This window comes from Argentina anserina, chromosome 3 (assembly GCF_933775445.1).
Source record: "Argentina anserina chromosome 3, drPotAnse1.1, whole genome shotgun sequence".
Classification (NCBI taxonomy): Eukaryota; Viridiplantae; Streptophyta; class Magnoliopsida; order Rosales; family Rosaceae; genus Argentina; species Argentina anserina.
Genome location: NC_065874.1, coordinates 8,790,504 through 8,808,257, shown reverse-complemented (window position 1 = coordinate 8,808,257; position 17,754 = coordinate 8,790,504). Strand labels below are relative to the sequence as shown.

At 37.7% G+C, this 17,754-nt stretch overlaps 1 protein-coding gene across 2 annotated transcripts; it reads right to left on the bottom strand.

Moving 5' to 3' along the window:
• Window positions 1-433: 433 nt before the first annotated feature.
• On the bottom strand, window positions 434-16,918 carry LOC126788465 (potassium channel SKOR-like). Of its 2 annotated transcripts, XM_050514462.1 has the most exons (14): window positions 16,876-16,918; window positions 16,387-16,664; window positions 6,095-6,319; window positions 5,938-6,001; window positions 5,500-5,839; window positions 4,786-5,081; window positions 4,196-4,276; window positions 3,698-3,796; window positions 3,184-3,405; window positions 2,904-3,086; window positions 2,104-2,179; window positions 1,715-2,009; window positions 1,266-1,387; window positions 434-772 (listed from the first exon to the last, which is right to left on the bottom strand). In XM_050514462.1, exons 2-14 carry the CDS (start codon window positions 16,638-16,640, stop codon window positions 519-521), a joined length of 2,511 nt encoding a protein of 836 aa, XP_050370419.1. In that variant the 5' UTR covers window positions 16,641-16,664; window positions 16,876-16,918; the 3' UTR covers window positions 434-518. The 2 variants fall into 2 exon arrangements, with proteins under 2 accessions (XP_050370419.1, XP_050370418.1); XM_050514461.1 differs by lacking the exon at window positions 16,876-16,918 and having other exon boundaries at window positions 16,387-16,741.
• Between the last annotated feature and the right edge of the window lie 836 nt (window positions 16,919-17,754).

Genomic DNA, 17,754 nt, shown 5'->3' with positions numbered 1-17,754 from the left:
GTTCGGGTCGACTCACTGGTTCATACCAGTAATGGTACAACTTGGAGATAAGTTGCGACTATTGGAGTTGGGAAATGGAAATTTCATGTTTGGATTGGAAATAATTTCTTTCGTTTAGATTGTAAGATAGTGTTCACACAACTTACTATCGATTCTCAGATCATAGTTCGACACATGTTATGCGTTTTACCTTTTATTCCAATCTAATCTAGCTCGTAACCTCTAATTATTCCAGAAAGCCAACATATCACATCTCACTGACCAACTCTTGTTGTCCTAATATTGCGTCAAAAATCGACACAAAGTGTGACCATCCATGTAAAAGTGAAATCTAGTTCGTACGATTGAATATTACTCTTGTTGTAATCTCAGAGAGTTTGGACCAAAAAAAAAAAAATCTCAGTCACAGTTGGTTCTGTTTGTTGCGTCCATGAAAAAATGTAGAACTGGATACATTAAACTATGCATACAAAGCTGATATGCGGATTATATGGCATTACAATGGTCGCAGCTAGCGTTTATTTCAAAGGCGTCTCAGTCACTAAATATAGCTTCTGACCATCACTTATCAAGTCTACATCAAGAATCTTTCCTGCATCTTCTGATAAAATATATACACCACCTAAAATTTCTAGTTTCTCCGACGCTGATTTTATAAGCTCTTCAATAGTGGGAGGCAACCATAACACAATTCCAGGCCTTCTGTCTTCTTTGCTATCCCATGGGTGGAAGGGAAACAATGTGCATTTCTTCGTGATCGGATGCATTCTATCTGCAAGTTGAAACAGAAAGTTGGTATCAACAGGCCGTGACAAGTTGAGCAATGACTGTTAAATTGTTCGTAGGCAACCGGGTTAGTGTTTGCTGCTGTATATGTATCAAGATGCATGATATAATTGCCCTACTTTGTAAAAATGCAATCAGTAATATGCAGCCTCGTTCAACTCGATATGAAAATAACCCAAACTGGGACTGAACTTGGAGGAAGTAGGAACATTACTTCACTTGAATTTTTACTTCTGAATTAATTTCCTAGACCCAGTAGGGGACAGTATACTGTAAACACTCAAATTAAACATGGTTCAATCCCACATTGGCTCCCTTGGTTCTAAAATTGGTGATACCAAAAAGTAGTAGCATCTTTCTATAATTAAAAGGTAAAATTTAACGATGAACCTATTGATCAGCAGCTCGGCCTGCCTGCAGGTCAATACTCTAGGTTCCATTTACTGTAGCAAATACATTATAAAGAAATAATCAAGCACCTGCAATTTCTTGAGCATGGTAAGGGGCTTCCAACAACTGAGCAGCCTTCGCTTCTTCTAATAATCCAATCAAATTCTTGTTTCCGCACATCCGACCTTCATCTAATGGGGTGTTTCCCCACCTGCAGGGTAACCAAATAATCATAAGGTATTAGGGTTGTTGGAAGCATATAACAGGCCCAGATAGTAGTCCCATATCATTTTTATTTTATTAGAACTGCCTTAATTTCTTTCTTTCCTGAAATGCAGGGAGAAATCAGAAATCACAGACAAGTTGAATGAAACTATTGAGTTAGGTGTTTAAATGGTGTAGCTTAATCTGAGCCAAAAACATTTAATCTAATTGTTTAGTTAAGCTATGTATTTTGCTAAAGAATATATAGTAATCATAAGAAAAGTTTATATATGCATCTGTCGAGATTGAAAATAAATGGACATTATGGGTTTACCTGTCCTTTGAGAAAACACTTGCCCCAGCTTCTAACAGCAACTTTGCCATCAAATATAGTCCCTCTGAGGCAGCGATATGAAGTGCCGTTCGTTGATCATAACCTTTGGAGTTCGGATCAATGCCATTTGTCAATAACTTTTTAAGGAAATCTGAATCCCCCTTTACAATTGCTGCACATAAAAAACTCCCAGCATTCTCTATCTTCAAGGAGGCCCCTTCTTTTATAAGTAGAGAAGAAACTCGATCGTTCCCATTCTTGATGGCTTCGAGTAAGGGTGTATTCCCAAAATTGTCTATGGAGAAGAAACAAATGTATTTAATGTAAAACATTTTTAAGACGGGTACATGGATCAACGACATTACGTTTATTTATTATATATTTATTACCTTTCATGTTGATGTCTACTCCCTCCTGAATAAGGAAAAGTGTAACATCTTCATGCCCTCGTAATGCAGCAAGATGCTGTAGATAAGAAAAACGATACTCCTTTTAGACAAAAGCCATCTTCCTTTCATATTTACTCTAGATGATAGCTAAAGCGCTAAGTAGGTCAGATCTCTTACTCCCTCCTAAAGCTAGGGATGTCGGTTTCGCTTGCTAAAAAAAATCATAAACTTCAACTATTAGAGCTGACTGGAATAAATACCTCCCATTAGGAGTGACAATACTGAGGGTATTACATGTCTATGCTTCAAGTACGTTGCAGTTTCCTTTTAAAGTCAGATTTCAGATTTTAACTTTCAGCTATGCGGGTTTTGGGATAGTTTGTGTATTTACTACTCTGTTTAGAAGTGCATCTATTCCCAATTATTGTGTTTCTAATATAATTCAATATATATGTGTAGATGTATATATATATATATATATATATAGAACTTCTCAGCTGCGAACTTCCACACGGTGCATGACGATGGCGCAGAAGGTGCTAGCCGGAATCTCAAACTTTCAAGTTTATGAGCACCGTGCAGAAATTTCGAGATTCCGGCCGCCGTGGCCGATGCTGTAACTCCGACCGGCACAGACAGGAGTGTCGGGAGGGGAGAAGCACGGCCGGCACCATCCGTACCATCATTGTGTGTCGCCGGAATCGCCGAATCCGCACGGTGCGGATCATGCGGAAGTACGCATATGAGAATATATATATATATGTGTGTGTTATTCTCAGATATTTATGAATTATTAATACCAAGGTTGACCTTCCATCATAATCGGTCTTGTTGGGATCAGCTCCAGCTCGGATCAAACCTTTTAGCTGATACAGATCTCCATGATAAGCAGCACTATTCACCTTCAAAGAAAGTTCAGCTTCTTGCTTTCCAATATGAAAAGTGATGTCGGACTCTAGTTGCTTGATATGAGGTCCTTTGCACTGTACAAATTTCAGCCATATGATTGAACGCACATAAATTATAGTCAACTTAAATCAGATATGACAATGTCGATTATGAGTATCACTGAGAACTAACCTCTAGAAGATTGTCAAATATTTTCCGTCCATCATGGAAGTATATGTCAAGGATACTTGTAAACGATTGTTTATCAAGTCGCAGAAGTCTACTAAGTTCACACACCCTAACTGTATAAGGTTGCGGAATGTTACAAAGAATGGAGACTTCCCCAAATGAGCTGTTTGGCTGCAAAAGCGAAATTGTTTCTTCTGATCCATCTTCCCCTAAACCCACCTCCTCCTGTACAAGCATATCTTTGGTCATGGATGTTTGGTGAATCCTTGAGAATAATATAATCAGGGAAGTCTACAGTCGACTAATGTATCAGTACATCAATACTACACCAGCTCCCTACAACGGTAGATCAACAAGCTCCATGATAACAAAATTAAACTGGCTAGAGACCAGACTGACCTAGCCTACCTGCATGCATATAGTCTAACACTCTTTGTGGATCTAACATATGCGAACCCGAAATCAATTAAAAAAAATAAAATAAAAACCTACTGAACCAACTAAGATGGAAACATACCAGTGTACCATGACAGACGAAATAAAGTTGATCTACAACATTTCCAGGTTCCATTATCACTTCTCCTGGAAGGAAAAATTCTTCATGTAGCTTAATAACCTGCAAGATGAAAAAAAATGTCCAAATTCATTACTTCGCTTTATGCAGAGACATCCATGGACGAAGGAAGACTTGTTGGACATTTTTTGTGGTGTTACACATTAAAGCATGCAGAAGTTTGACACAATTCCACCAACAGGTGCTTCTTAAAGGTTGGACTAATAGGCATGTCACAAAAGCATGGACATTAGAGAATACACTTGTACACAATACTCCACCGGTTCTAGGTAAATTTATTTCTACATGATATTTGTATATAATGTTTCCATTCAGTTTAGTTTCAAATATATATGATGACTTTACGTCTTTACCAGTTATCCTTAAACAAATTGAACTTTGTACTGAATACTATACTTCCATTTGAATATAAAAAAAGGTTAAAAAGAAAAAAAGACTTACAATCTGATTGATGAATTCCGTTGAGCATCCCTTGAAGAGAGGAATACCCTCAATGTATGGAAAATATAAGGTTTGTGAAATCTGCAACGAAAATAAAATTTTTTTGTTGATACAGATATATCTGAAAAGAAAAACTCAATAACCAAAACCTTAGCTTGTGTCATGCAGTAGTCTGAATAATGTAAATTCATTATTCAGAGAAATTCTTAATCTATTTAAACTATTTTGCATTTCAGCCTACAGCCCCATAACATAAATATCTATTCCATTTAGCATACAAATAATGTAACGCAACGAAGGATATAGATCTCAACGAAAAACTTAAAAGACAAAAACAGGCAATAAGCAAGAAAACTTCTGGCAATGATATCTCCTATATTCAAACAGAAGTTTTGACCCAAAAAAAAAAATCAAACAGAAGGATAAAGTAATTAGAAACACATGAGGGAAGCATATCAGAGATTGACATAGGACAGAATATTGCAATAACTTATACCTGCAGAAATGACAGTCGCAATATTTGAAGGAGCCTATTATACACTCAAATCAAGAATATGAAGAAGTCCGCAGGGTCCTTATAATTATGTTACCTTGGCCCGAATTGAAGCAGGGATGTCCTGGAGAACAGCAGCCTCTGTGTAGCTACTCTCATACTGCAGACGCAAGTGGCCTTTGATCTGATTACGTATATCTCTACCAAGTCTATTTCTGTTCATATACTTGGTAACATCTGCCATTTTGTCCCTGAACTTTTCTGTCTTTGATCCTTTTACAATTAACGCTGTCATGTTACCAATCAAATAAGCCCCAAGAATCATGTCAAAGGAGACATAAACCATTATGAAGATCATTTCCCTCATGTTCACTGCATGTATATCTCCATATCCTGTGGCAGAAAGAGTGTTGTTCGTACATTACTCAAAAATATTATCAAGCAAGATTATAAACGAAGTTTAAAAGATAATCATCAACAGTTGTGAATGAGAAACTGATCATAGTAGTAATGGCAGTACCGTGTAGATGATGTCCTCTTAAGCCTAGTGCCTTGGGTTCCACTGACTGAATTATGGTTTCTTGTTAAGCTTTTGGACGTTAGTTTGACATATTTAGATACCTTGGGTTCAAATGTTTTGGTTGGTAACTTACAGATACGTACTACATGTGTTTCAGTAGATAAGTTTTTCTTTCTTCTCATGAGCCATTATTATACTCATTTGATTTCCGATTGAAAGATAAGAGAATGAGGTCAAACTGCGGTAACAATAATGGTTGAAAAAAAATACGGATAAAGAAAATCAACTTACCAACAGTGGCCATGGTTACAATGGCAAAGTATAAAGATGTCGTGTACCGCTTCCAAAGATCAATCTCTCTGAAGCTTGAATAACTATAGTCGCCCAACTTCAGACTTCCAATCCATGTGTACCCTTCTTCGACAGCAGGCAATGTGGTGGCCAAATAGTAAAAGATGCAGGCTGCTGTATGTGTGCAATAAAGTTCAACAACAATAAGCTTTACAATCCTGGTAAACTCATAACTAATCCGAATATCCTTCTCTAGGTCCTTGAAGAACTTAGTGACCTTGCGCACCCTCCACAATCTTATCCACAGAAGGTATCTCACTTCCTCTCTTTTCCCACAAGCCTATAATCATACAGAGTACGTAAATAGGTAAGTAGAGGAGCAAACAAGATCCATGATAAAGGGAATTTACAGATTGATGATGGTACTGTAGTACGTACCTTGTAGATGTTATCCCAAGGCATGCAACCAAGCAAGTCAACGATGAAACCAGATTTCAAGTACCTACAATACTCAAATTGTCATAAGAACCTAACAAACTATTTATATGTACTTGGCATTGAAGGGTCAGTAAGTAAGAAGATTGAAGAAACAAACCGGAGAGCAATGGGAGTACGCTTATAGACCATTCGATAGGTCTGACTGTCCCGGTAGGCAACGAAGAACTGCAGAATAATATCGACGAGGAAAGCTACCTGGCCTACAATGTCTAGTATGTAGAGCTTCTCTTGCAAACCCCTGAAAAACCCGAACTCGAAAGGTGTGAAGAAGGACGAGTAGATTGCCCATACCACTGTCACTTTCGTCCATACCCGATACCACCTGCATTATTGATCAAAACATCAAATCAAAGTGAATAATTCAAACCAACAGCCAGGTTTGCGCTCATGAGGTTTCATTTAGTTCCATATATACTTCATCACTTCAGAGTTGATATTCAGCTCAGTTTGTGCTCATGTTCAATTTCACATTTGTCGCATAATTTTTCGGTACATTTTATAGTGATCGGTATCTGTATACGGGGCATTTTCCGTAGTCTCAAGTTTTCCAAAGATTGACTAATTGCACCACCTAAATGCCCGAACTAAATGACATGGATTATTGAACTAATTAATTCGGATTTGAAGGCACTTACTTCCGTCCTCGATCATCATAGTAAGGCCAACCGGAGCACAAATTCACTTTAGTATTTGTTTAGGACAAATTATAAAAATGTACTATCTCCCAACTTATATTAGAAAAAATGTCACTATTTATGAATTAATTATAAAAAGGTCATCACATTTAAGTGGAAATTAGAAAAATGTTAATAAAATTAGAAAAAAGTCACTTTAAAAATATTTTCAAGACTGTTTTGCTCTTTCTCACTTTTTTTTTCTAATTTCGGTCATAACTTTCTCGTCCGACGATAGATTTTGACGAAATTAGTACCGTTAGAAAGATCTCGCTCCCCTCTTTCATTTGATTTACAATACACTCTGGATCGACAAACCGTACAAGGTGCAACAACCATCGCAAATGGTTGCCGCCATCGATGGCGGTGCTCCAAGAAATTCCGGCAAAACCGAAGCTCAAGGTTCCCTAATTCTAGCTATTCTCTTCATTCTGAGCATACTTATACCAATCTCATTTGAATTTTAACAAAATTTCGCATATTTCCACATTTCCTCTTGGCATGTCACACCTACTGTCACAATCATGTCACACACATTGCCCCTGTCACAGTACCTATCACAATCCCTGTCACACTACTTGTCACAACCCCTGTCACAATTTCTATCACACTACCTGTCACAACCACTATCACACCCTCTATCACAACCCATGTCACACTACTTGTCACAACCTCTGTCACAACCAATATCACACTACATGTCACAACACCTGTCACAAATCACAACACATGTCACAACCCCTATCACGCTACTTGTCACAAACCCTATCACACTATATACATGTCACAACCACTGTCCCACTACCTATTACAACCATTGTCACAGTCACACTTTATGTCACAACATTTTATGTGACTGTTGTGACTAGAAGAAGAAGAACTAAAAATAACGTACTTTTGTTTATTATTATGTGATCTTAAACTTCCTAAAACAACTCATACAATTCAAATATCGACATTAGTGTGATGTATTACATTGCCTATCACACTGTCTATCACACTTCTTATCACACTACCTGTCACACTACATGTCACACCTCAGCCACATTATCCACCACACTACCTGTCACACTATCTATCACACTACATGTCACACTAACCTTTTGCTATGACAAGTATTGTGATAGCTAATGTGACAGACAATGTGATAGCTATTGTGATAGCAACAGCTGTATACTCGTTCAACATCTTTTCTGATGACAAAAATATGCAAAAAGTTAGCCCTGCAACTCCACATTACTCTGGGCACCCCACTACCCCCACCATCTTCTCTGATGAGTTCAATCTTGCTCCTCTGTGCATCATGTAATAACCCGATTTTTCAGAACAATTTTTGGTTTGATTTAATTTTATAAATATCATGGAATTCATTTAAAATGAAATGTGGTTGTTTGCGACATTACGAAACGAGAACGAAGACGTTCTCGAAACGTTTATTTAGAAAAACGTTACGTTTCCGCGACGTGAATATCGACTTTTATTCAGTCGCTCGTTTGTGAAAACTTCCTTCAAGGAAATTGTAGAACTCGTCGATACGAGTTCGTGGACACGTCACGCGTTCTAATCGGACATCGTATGTAAAAATTATTAATGACAAAAGTTAGTTTCTGATTTTAGAGAGGGGTATAAAAGGGAATTGTTCTAAAGTAGGGTTTCCATTTTTGGAAACCCTTCTCTCTCCTCTCACCCGCGCCTCCCTTCTCTCTCTCTCTCCCCGAAATTGCCCTCCCTCCTCAGAAAAACACACCGTCGATCCACCACCCTCCGGCCGTTCGTGACTCGCACTGCCTAGCCCAGAGGCATCACTCGACCCTCCGCAGTCGACCTCGAGCTCGCGACGCTCTGCCTTGCCGCCGAGAGCCTCCCCTCTCTCCCCGAGCCTCCCTCTGCGTCACACCGCGATCTCCGCCTCCAAGCCGCCGTGTCCCTCACCGCCATTCCATAGACCTTTGCGCGACCCTTCGTTGCAACCCTCTAGCTCGCTGTGCCTCGCCTCGCCGCCGAAGGGCCGCATCGACGAGTGGAGTTCCTGCAAGAAGCTTTTTGGCGATTCAACCACTTCCGGTGCACCTCGAGCTCTGATCTAGGTAATGATGCATTCAATACATGGTTGTGGAAGATTTTTGGGTTGATTTGATGAAGAATGGGGGAGATCGGAGGAGTAGGTGAGGATATCGCCGCCTTAGGCGGCGCGTGTGGGGACGTGGAGTGGTCTAGGGGTGGCGTGAGGCTGTGGAGAGGAAGAGGGGAAAGAAAGGTGGGGTTTTGGGGCGGCGGCGGCGTGCTACCCGCCGGCCTTAGGCTCGGCGCGTGAGCGCCATGCGCCGTCGCCGGTGAGTGGCGCTTGTACCCCACGCGCCGCCACGTGCGGCGGCGCATGAATAGTGTTTTGAAACAGAAATTTTGTAAAATTTATTTTTATATCGGTGAATGTAAAAAAGGATTTACGTACTGTAAATGTAAATTTATTTTATGTACAGTAAATGTAAATGTAAAATTACTTTCAGTAAATATAAAAAGTAATTCCATAAGGGTAAATCAGTAATTATTATTTACTGAGACAGTATTTACATTTGAATAGTATGTATACGTACATAAATACGTAAAGAGTATGAATATGTACATGAATACATAATGGATGAGTATTTGTATAGAAATATGTGAAGGTTAAATACATGAATAGTAACTCCGTGAACAATAATTTCATAAAACCAGAAAATTGCTGAACATTAAATGATTATTATTGTTTCGGCATTCATGGTTTACGTAACGATTCTAAATTCTCTTCTTATCTTTTCAAGGTGTTCGATAATTTAATGAAAGGAATTACTGTCGGAATTGTGGAATTACGCTCGAGTTTATAAGGTGAGTAAAATCTCACATATTTACGAGTCTACCATTCCGAAGATTCAAGATTTTGCCGAGTTTTTAAGATTGAAATACGACATGTATATGATATAGTGGAATATATATATATATATATATATATATATATATTTGTATAAATGGTAAATAGGTATATATATATATAGTTTGCTATATTATATACTGTTATGATTTCATTGTGAATATGTCATTTTGATGACTAGATTTATATATCGAGCATGTGATTTGATTTGTACAATATGACATGATGATTATTGTACGTAGTTTTAACATGAAGATTGTTAAAATGTTGATTTGTCTTCGGACGTGATTTTGTCTACGGACGTGTGATGTCTTCAGATGAGTTTTATGTCTTCGAACGAGTTTTATGTCTTCGGACAGGTTTTTGTCTTCGGACGTGTTTTGTCTTCGGACGGTCTTCGGACTTGTTTTTGTCTTCGGACGGTCTTCGGACGTGTTTATGTCTTCAGACGTGTTTTGTCTTCGGACATGTTTTGTCTTCGGACGCGTTTTGTCTTCGGACGGGCTTCTGACGTGTTGGCATGTCGGAACCTAGCCTTTGGCCGAGCGAAAGTTACGATACAGTTAGAGCTCTAGTCTGTCTGCCGGAGTACTGCTTGTGAGGTAACAAATGGGTTATCGGCTCATGAGTACTCATATTTTTGGATGTTGGGTAGCAGGAGGTTGCCCAATGTCGGCGGTGTACTATGTGAGGGGTAACAAAGGTATACCAGCGTTCATTAGTACCCGTGTTATAAATGCATTTGGGTAAACAGATGGGTTGCCCAATTTCTCATAAGCACTTTCATTTTCATATTTATGGACAACCAGATGGGCCGTCCATTGACTCATGAGTGCATTTATATTTGATGTTTTTGTGGATTTCCGTATATATTGATATGCGAGTTTTATTGTTGTTTGTACTCATACGAGCTGTAAAGCTTATCGGGTTTGTGTTTACAATCTCAGTGCACCAATTCAATGGTGTATTGGATAACTCCGCATGTGTGGATTAGCGGGAATTGACAGACCGCTCAGAGGACTTGAAGTTATTTATTTCCATCTTGTGTGAGGATTTTGTGTGACTATCTTGTGAGGTTGTTGTGAGGATTATACATTTCTATTTGTTATAATGTTGAATTATAATTTGGTTTGTAATAATCGGTTTGACTGAGTTGTATTTTGAACTCAGAGATGATCCACTGTGGCATTTAAAATGATTTCGATTCATTGAGATTGTTTTAGTGTTTTTCATGACTTCGAAATTTGAGTTTCATGCTCGAATTTTTGGGGTCGTGACAATCGCCCACATCTCCTCATTTCCAAGCTTTCCTGAGCATCTCCTCTATGATAATTGTCCTTTCCTCAACGTGGTCTCTACAGCTCCGACGTCCCCGCAATTCCAATCATCCTCGCACCTCATCTTCGCATCTCGAAGGTCGTCCCGTACCAGCACCTCTGACGTGGTCCAGTACCACTGCGCCTCTAGCGTCGTCCTCGCAGCTTCGACTTTTTCCCGAAGCTCCGTTCGACCCCGCAGCTCCGATCATCCCCACACCTCGTCTCTGCGTCTCAGAGGTCCTACCTGGACCTCCGATGTGGTCCAGTAACGAGCCTCTAGAGTCGTCATGCACCTCCGACGTTGTACCACACCTGCCTCCGATGTCATCCCCGCGCCGAGAGTGAGAGAGAAGCATCGCAATACCAATTTGAAATTGCAGATTTGGGTTTTAGAGAGAGAAAGGAGAGATTAGTTGCAATGGCATTTCGTAATTTTCTTAAAGTCAAGGGCAACGCTATAAGAATTTTAGAAAATGACTAAATTATAATTTTTAAATTTGATTTGACGTTTTTCTAATTAGGTGTGTAGAAATCAACTTTTTTATGATCTACCCATTTGTTTATGGTGCCAAAGAAAATTATAAAACAAGGGGAAAATAGATATAAATTTTTAGGTACAAAGAAATCTCGATTTGAATTATGTTCAAGTGACTTTCCTCAAGAATTATCCATATCAAAACGTTGACTCAGCTCGTACACGTTCTTTTTTGTTGTTGAAGAAAACCACTTGGTTTATAAAAAAAGATGAACAAAGGCTAGAATAGCCATTACATATTCATCCGCTGTCATCTCGAGATAGATAAGAAGTTTGTGAGCATACTCACAATGATACATAGCATATGACTACTCATTTTAAATTACGCACGACTTATTCATCATACAACTATGACTGAACATAATTGTACGACATTAAAACTAAAAAACATGAAGAAGCCCTAAGGAGTAGACCAAGTCCAGCTCCCCAAGCCCAACCCATGACAAAGTTAGCTTGTCCAAGACTAAGACCAGTCCCAGGCCTAAAGGCCTATGCCCAAACCCAATCATGTCAACCCTAGCTCCTTGATGCTGCGTCGCGAACACTAAAAACACCCCGTTCCACAGCCACTCCACGACGCCGACACCACAAGCAGATTCCGACACCACCACCATTGTCGCCCTTAGCCCACAATACGCAGTCATCAGTAGGTAGTAGCTTGCGCAATTCAAGTATCTGCTTCAGCCAAGCTTGACAACCACCTCCGACTTGCACCGCTACCACTCCCGATCGAGGTCGAGCCACCATAGATAGGAACAAGATTCCCTTAGAGAGTTTCGTTGGCATAACCAACGTCGACCCGCACCCAAGAGGAAATCTCACCTCTCCAGGCCAATCAAGATTGAAATTGGAAATCCGGGAAGAAAATCCATAGATCTGCCGATCCATAGCCTGCAAAACACCCACGGTCAAGAAGCAACCTGACCAGAGCCTTGAAAAATCATGATCAGGAGTCTAATGTCATTGGCTAAGAGACCGCAACCTCTCTGCTCTCACGCAGCTGCCCTCCTGCCACTGCTTGGTCTGGAAAGCACAAGGCTTTCTGTCACCGTCACGAAACCACAGTTTTGTCTCACCATGTCGGTCCGCAAAACGCGGAGCCGCTCCCATTTTCTTTGTTTGTTACGTACAACTCGTACACGTTGATATAGATATATACAAATTAATTATTGATTAATTCAATCATGTCATTCAATTCCTATGATGGACCATCTATATAACTAAGAAATATCAGAGTAATGATTTTGTATAAATAAATTCACTTTCATACATCTAAATGGTGATGATAATGAGGAGATCGTTCGACGTACAAAGTGATCGTTTTATAAGGAACCAGCCATGGGCATCTTTGTTTTTTTTTTTGGCATAAATGCCGATTTGCAACCCAAATTTGGCTGAAATTGTCAATTTGCACCCTGAACTTGCATTTGAGTCAATTTACCTCCTAAACTTGGTAAAAATTGCCGATTTGCACCCCATCCGTTAAATTTAACTGTTTCTATCCAATTTTGTGTCACATGTCATGCATTTAAGGGGTAGTATTGTCATTATATATTTATTCATATTGAATAATGAAATAAATTAATAAAATTACTTAAGAGGAACACTTGCTACAATGTTTGTTTTTTCGAAACATGTTATTGATTTATATATTTATTATTTTATGTGATATGGTATGTTAAAAGATATTAGAAAAAATATAAATAAATAAATACATTGAAAATTAAAAATAAATGTGTGTTCTGAGAGAATTACTATTCTACCATTGTGTGTCTTAGCCTTATTAGGTTTCCTGTTAGAGATAGATTCGCATCTCTGTAATAGATCAGGACTCCGAATCCTACGGGATTGTAGTTATGTAATGCCTATATATTGGCCTCATTATCAATCAATAAACGGTTACGTTCTGTTCTATTACGTCGTTATTATTCTTGTTTTGTTCATCCTCTAACAATGTGTACATATAAAAATATATTTATACACAACACACTATATTTGAATTAGTGGGTATATTGAATATATAATTCAAAGTAGGGTTAAATAGGTAGAAAAAAAGATGTAAATAAATAATTTGATTAACAAAATAATCCTCACTTTAAAGAATATTTTTATTTGTTTTTAAGAAAAATATAAATAGAAAATGACAACATTACCCCTCATGTGCATGACATGTGACGCAAAATTGGATAAAAACAATTAAATTTAACGGATGTGGTGCAAATCGGCAATTTTTACCAAATTTAGGAGGAAAATTGACTCAAAATTCGGGGTGTAAATCGGCAATTTTTACCAAGTTTATGAGATAAATTGACTCAAATGCAAGTTCATGGTGTAAATTGACAATTTCAGCCAAATTTGGGGTGCAAATCGGCATTTATGCCTCTCTTTTTTGTCCTAAAGTCAAATTTCATACAGAAATTAAGCTTGATACGACCAAGTATTCGATTATAGACTTGTTTGATTCGACCAGGTATTAGGAAGTATGGCACATAGATAAACATATAACTACAATACGTGGGGATTTTGATTCGTGAGTCAAACTAAACCAATGGCCATTTTGTTTTGCAATTTTGTCACCCACTGATTCAAAAAATTGGTATGTTATGTCTGGTTGTTTAATTAACCTAAGATCTTACTAATAGGAATTGCTTATTGACATTCTAAGATTGACTCGTACCATGCATGAATTACCCACCTGATTTATAGTGGATATGAGTCATATGACAATCAGAATCTAAAATTCATAACACTAGAACGTGGTCGGCGAAATATCGAAACTTTTATTGTAATATTGAAAACTTTCAAACGTTATAACTGGAAATTCTGGCCCAGCGGCGCCGAACCAATAAGAACCAATAATTTTAGGGGAAATTACTTATTGATACTAGATTATATTTGAATTAATTAAAAACTCACTTTTCATATTTCTTATATAAATTAGTACATAAGCTCAAGCCCAAAAATAAGTATAACAAAAAAGATTAATTAATTAATGTAAAAATATATAAAATACCCATATTTTCGTGAAAATTACCAAATGTCACTCATACATCTAACAAATTATATCTCCTCATTTTTTAGTTTTTTTTTCCAGCAAATTTAAGTTTTCTGGCCAAACTACCGGCAATTTGGAGGTGAGCCAATATATAAAGTTGTTCCTTATGGCATAGGCTTTCATTTAAGTACCATATTGCATATGTTTTGAGAAATTTTGAAATTTCGATTTGTACTCACCAAAAAACCACAGTAGCAGTTAGTTTATCAGTCGACAGTAGCAGTTAGATTTATAGTTGACAGTAACATGTACCTTCCAAGTCGACAGTTAGTAGTTAGATTTATAGTTGAAAGTAGTAGGTATCTTCCAAGTCGACAGTAGCAGGTGTCTTCCAAGTCGATAGTAACAGTTGGTTTTTAACTCGGCAATAGCAGTTAGTTTTTATAGTCGACGGTAACAGTTAGTTTTTATAATCGACAGTAGCAGATAACCTCTTCATTAATGGTAGCAAACACTATGAGTTAAAGAGGGGTAAAAAAGTAAAATATTTTATGACATGTGACAACTTGCCATCATTTGATTATTATTTGTAAATTTTGGTCCTTATTTACTCTATCAAATTAAGTAGTGAGTTACTTGTAAACTAAATTGTTGTCTGATACTTTTGAGTAGTTTGTTAATAATTTTATCTAGGGGCAAGGTATGACAATTCATTGCTATACAATTTTTTTCGACTGTTATTATATTTAAAGGGAAAAGTATTTAGAAGAGCTTGCAGTACCATATATATACATGAAAAACGCACACACATATATAACCAATAAACTAAATTAGGTAATATGCACTGTATTTTATTAACTTTTTTGGGTTTACCATACAGTACTAATTTTGCAATAGATGGGGAAAATTCTTTATTGTATTTCTAAACATAACTAAACTTTGTCATATATTTAGTCTACTCACTAAACACAAGGCTGTAATTGTTTGAACAAGGGGGCCAAGATGTAAAACTAATGACTTTTCCTAGTTAAATTCAATCATCATACCCATAACCTTCTGCATGGTATAATCATTGGGGGGGGGGGGGGGGGGGGGGATCTTATGGCCCTGTGCTAGCTCCGCCCCTGTGCCAGGGACTCAGATTGAGACGGATGGGGTGAAGCAGGCATGAGTTGTTTAATTAATTATTTCGAGTACATGAGTAAGCATGACTGACTGCATGAGTACGTTGCACATGGAAGGGAACCAGAGAAAGAGACATTGCTAAGCTGTACGAGTCCAGATGCTATAGATCGACCATATACGAGACAGATATGCAAAGAGCAAATAAGAAACAAATATAATGCTTGCACTGTAACTATCGCAAGTTCACAACAGAGCTCGAGCCAGGTCGATCGTAAATTTCATATATTTGATTATTTGCTCATCATAATTATATTTATTTGAATTGCCTATCCAAATTTATAACTTCACAAGCGTCGTCTCCATGATATATGCACTATTCAGGTCCCCCTAATTTCTATATATTTTATAACATCAAATAATCTTTTACTATTTGATCGAGCTAACTATGAGAGTATGACACTCTCAAGTCGCTCCTAATTTTATCTCCATATGAAATTCTACAGTTTTAGATTGCTTTGTGAGAATGATGTAATTGATTAATACTAAATTATGCAGCAATCACTATCATCAAGTATCTTCATCTACACGTATACTGATCAATACGTTTGAAAAACACATATGGCGACTCTAAGCATTTAATGAATCCAAGAGCCAACAAATACCAATCATCCCAACATGCTATTGAGTTTTTTTTTTATCTTCTCGATCACAGTTGTTGTAAGGTCAAAAACCATCTAATTAATTTGTTTCTTATTTCTCTTAAACTAGAAAAAAGAAGAAGAATATATTAGTGGAAAGAGGTAGCAGCACGTAATACTGAAGATGGAGGGTACCTGTTGTCTGGATGAATAACTCCGATGCCCTTAGAGATGCCCTTGACGCCATTGATGACGCTCTCTTTGCTCAAGTAGTATCTCAATCTCCTCCGAGTCGTCGACCATCCTTCCAGTCCCAACTCGTTCGTTATCAGATTGAATCGGCTTCCGCGAGACGACTTGATCTGGTCCCTCGGATCCTGCACCTCATACTCTTCCTCCTCCCCAACCACATCCACTTCGTCGTTGTCGTTCACTACTCTCCTCGACATTCTGCTCTTCTTCTTCTTCTCCTCCTCCTGTTTATAACACCCACGCATTTTACCACACCGTCGTACTCACGATACATATCGAAATCGAAACAGAATTTCACAACCGAACGATAATATATATATATGTGAACGGTAAGTTGTGTATGATCTAGGGCCGAAGTACGCGTATATATAATATATAGATAGATAGACAGGGAAAGCTGTATATATATATATAAGGAAAGCTAATAGGTACCTTTATTCACGGTGAGAGAGAGAGAGAGAGAGAGAGAGAGAGAGAGAGAGAGAGAGAACCCTAATAATCCTATTTATGGGCACAGCGCACTGGTTTTACTTATCAAAACAACACTAGAGCTCTCAAAATAGGTTACTCCTCCATTAAGCTGACGTATTTCCACCATTTAAAAAATAATAAAAAATGTTTTTCGGTGTGCTATCTGCAAAAGCAACGTGTACCGCATTTTAAGCCGCTGAACCCAATAACCCATTGATATTCTTCATTATTTTGTTTTTATTATGCCAACTATGATGGTATGATCAAATACAATATAACTAGTACAATGTTTTGAGTTGATTAAGCTTTGTTTCGTCTTAAGGAATTTCAAGTTTTTTAAGTATGGAAGAGAAAGGCATCTAATCATCGGTGAACATGCATGATACGAATATAGATAAGAGAACACAAATCTAAGTTTGTGATTATGTGAGTATTACGGTTTTAGTATACTGTATTAGAGAAAATGATGAAAGACAAAAGGGTTACAGAAGAATGTAATATACATTAGAATAAGGAGAAACATAATCTTTATTCATTAATAAGGAGGTCTTTATATAGATATACATTGAGTATCCAGTAGAAGCAGAGATTATATATCATTCATCATCTAGACTAACATATACTAATTATGACAAGATACACCAGAATATTACATAGAGTAATTCTCATACAACACTCCCCTTATATCGCAATCCTAATGTGTCATGGTGCATAAATCGTTGCGTCGCTAAAATCTTGCCAAGTAAAACAAAACCTAATTAGACTAAAGAAAACCTTACCCAAAAAAATTTTGGTTTCAGGAGAAAAGAGCACAACACACCAACTACAGTTGAAGATAAC

Excerpts from the sequence above, each read along its gene's own strand:
- LOC126788465 (XM_050514461.1), bottom strand. The coding sequence starts at position 16,688 with ATGCGTGGGTGTTATAAACAGGAGGAGGAGAAGAAGAAGAAGAGCAGA. Across the intron at positions 5,840-5,937 it reads CTTGGGATAACATCTACAAG|GCTTGTGGGAAAAGAGAGGA; the intron begins GTACGTACTACA and ends GTATGATTATAG. Across the intron at positions 4,277-4,785 it reads CTGCTTCAATTCGGGCCAAG|ATTTCACAAACCTTATATTT; the intron begins GTAACATAATTA and ends TTTTCGTTGCAG.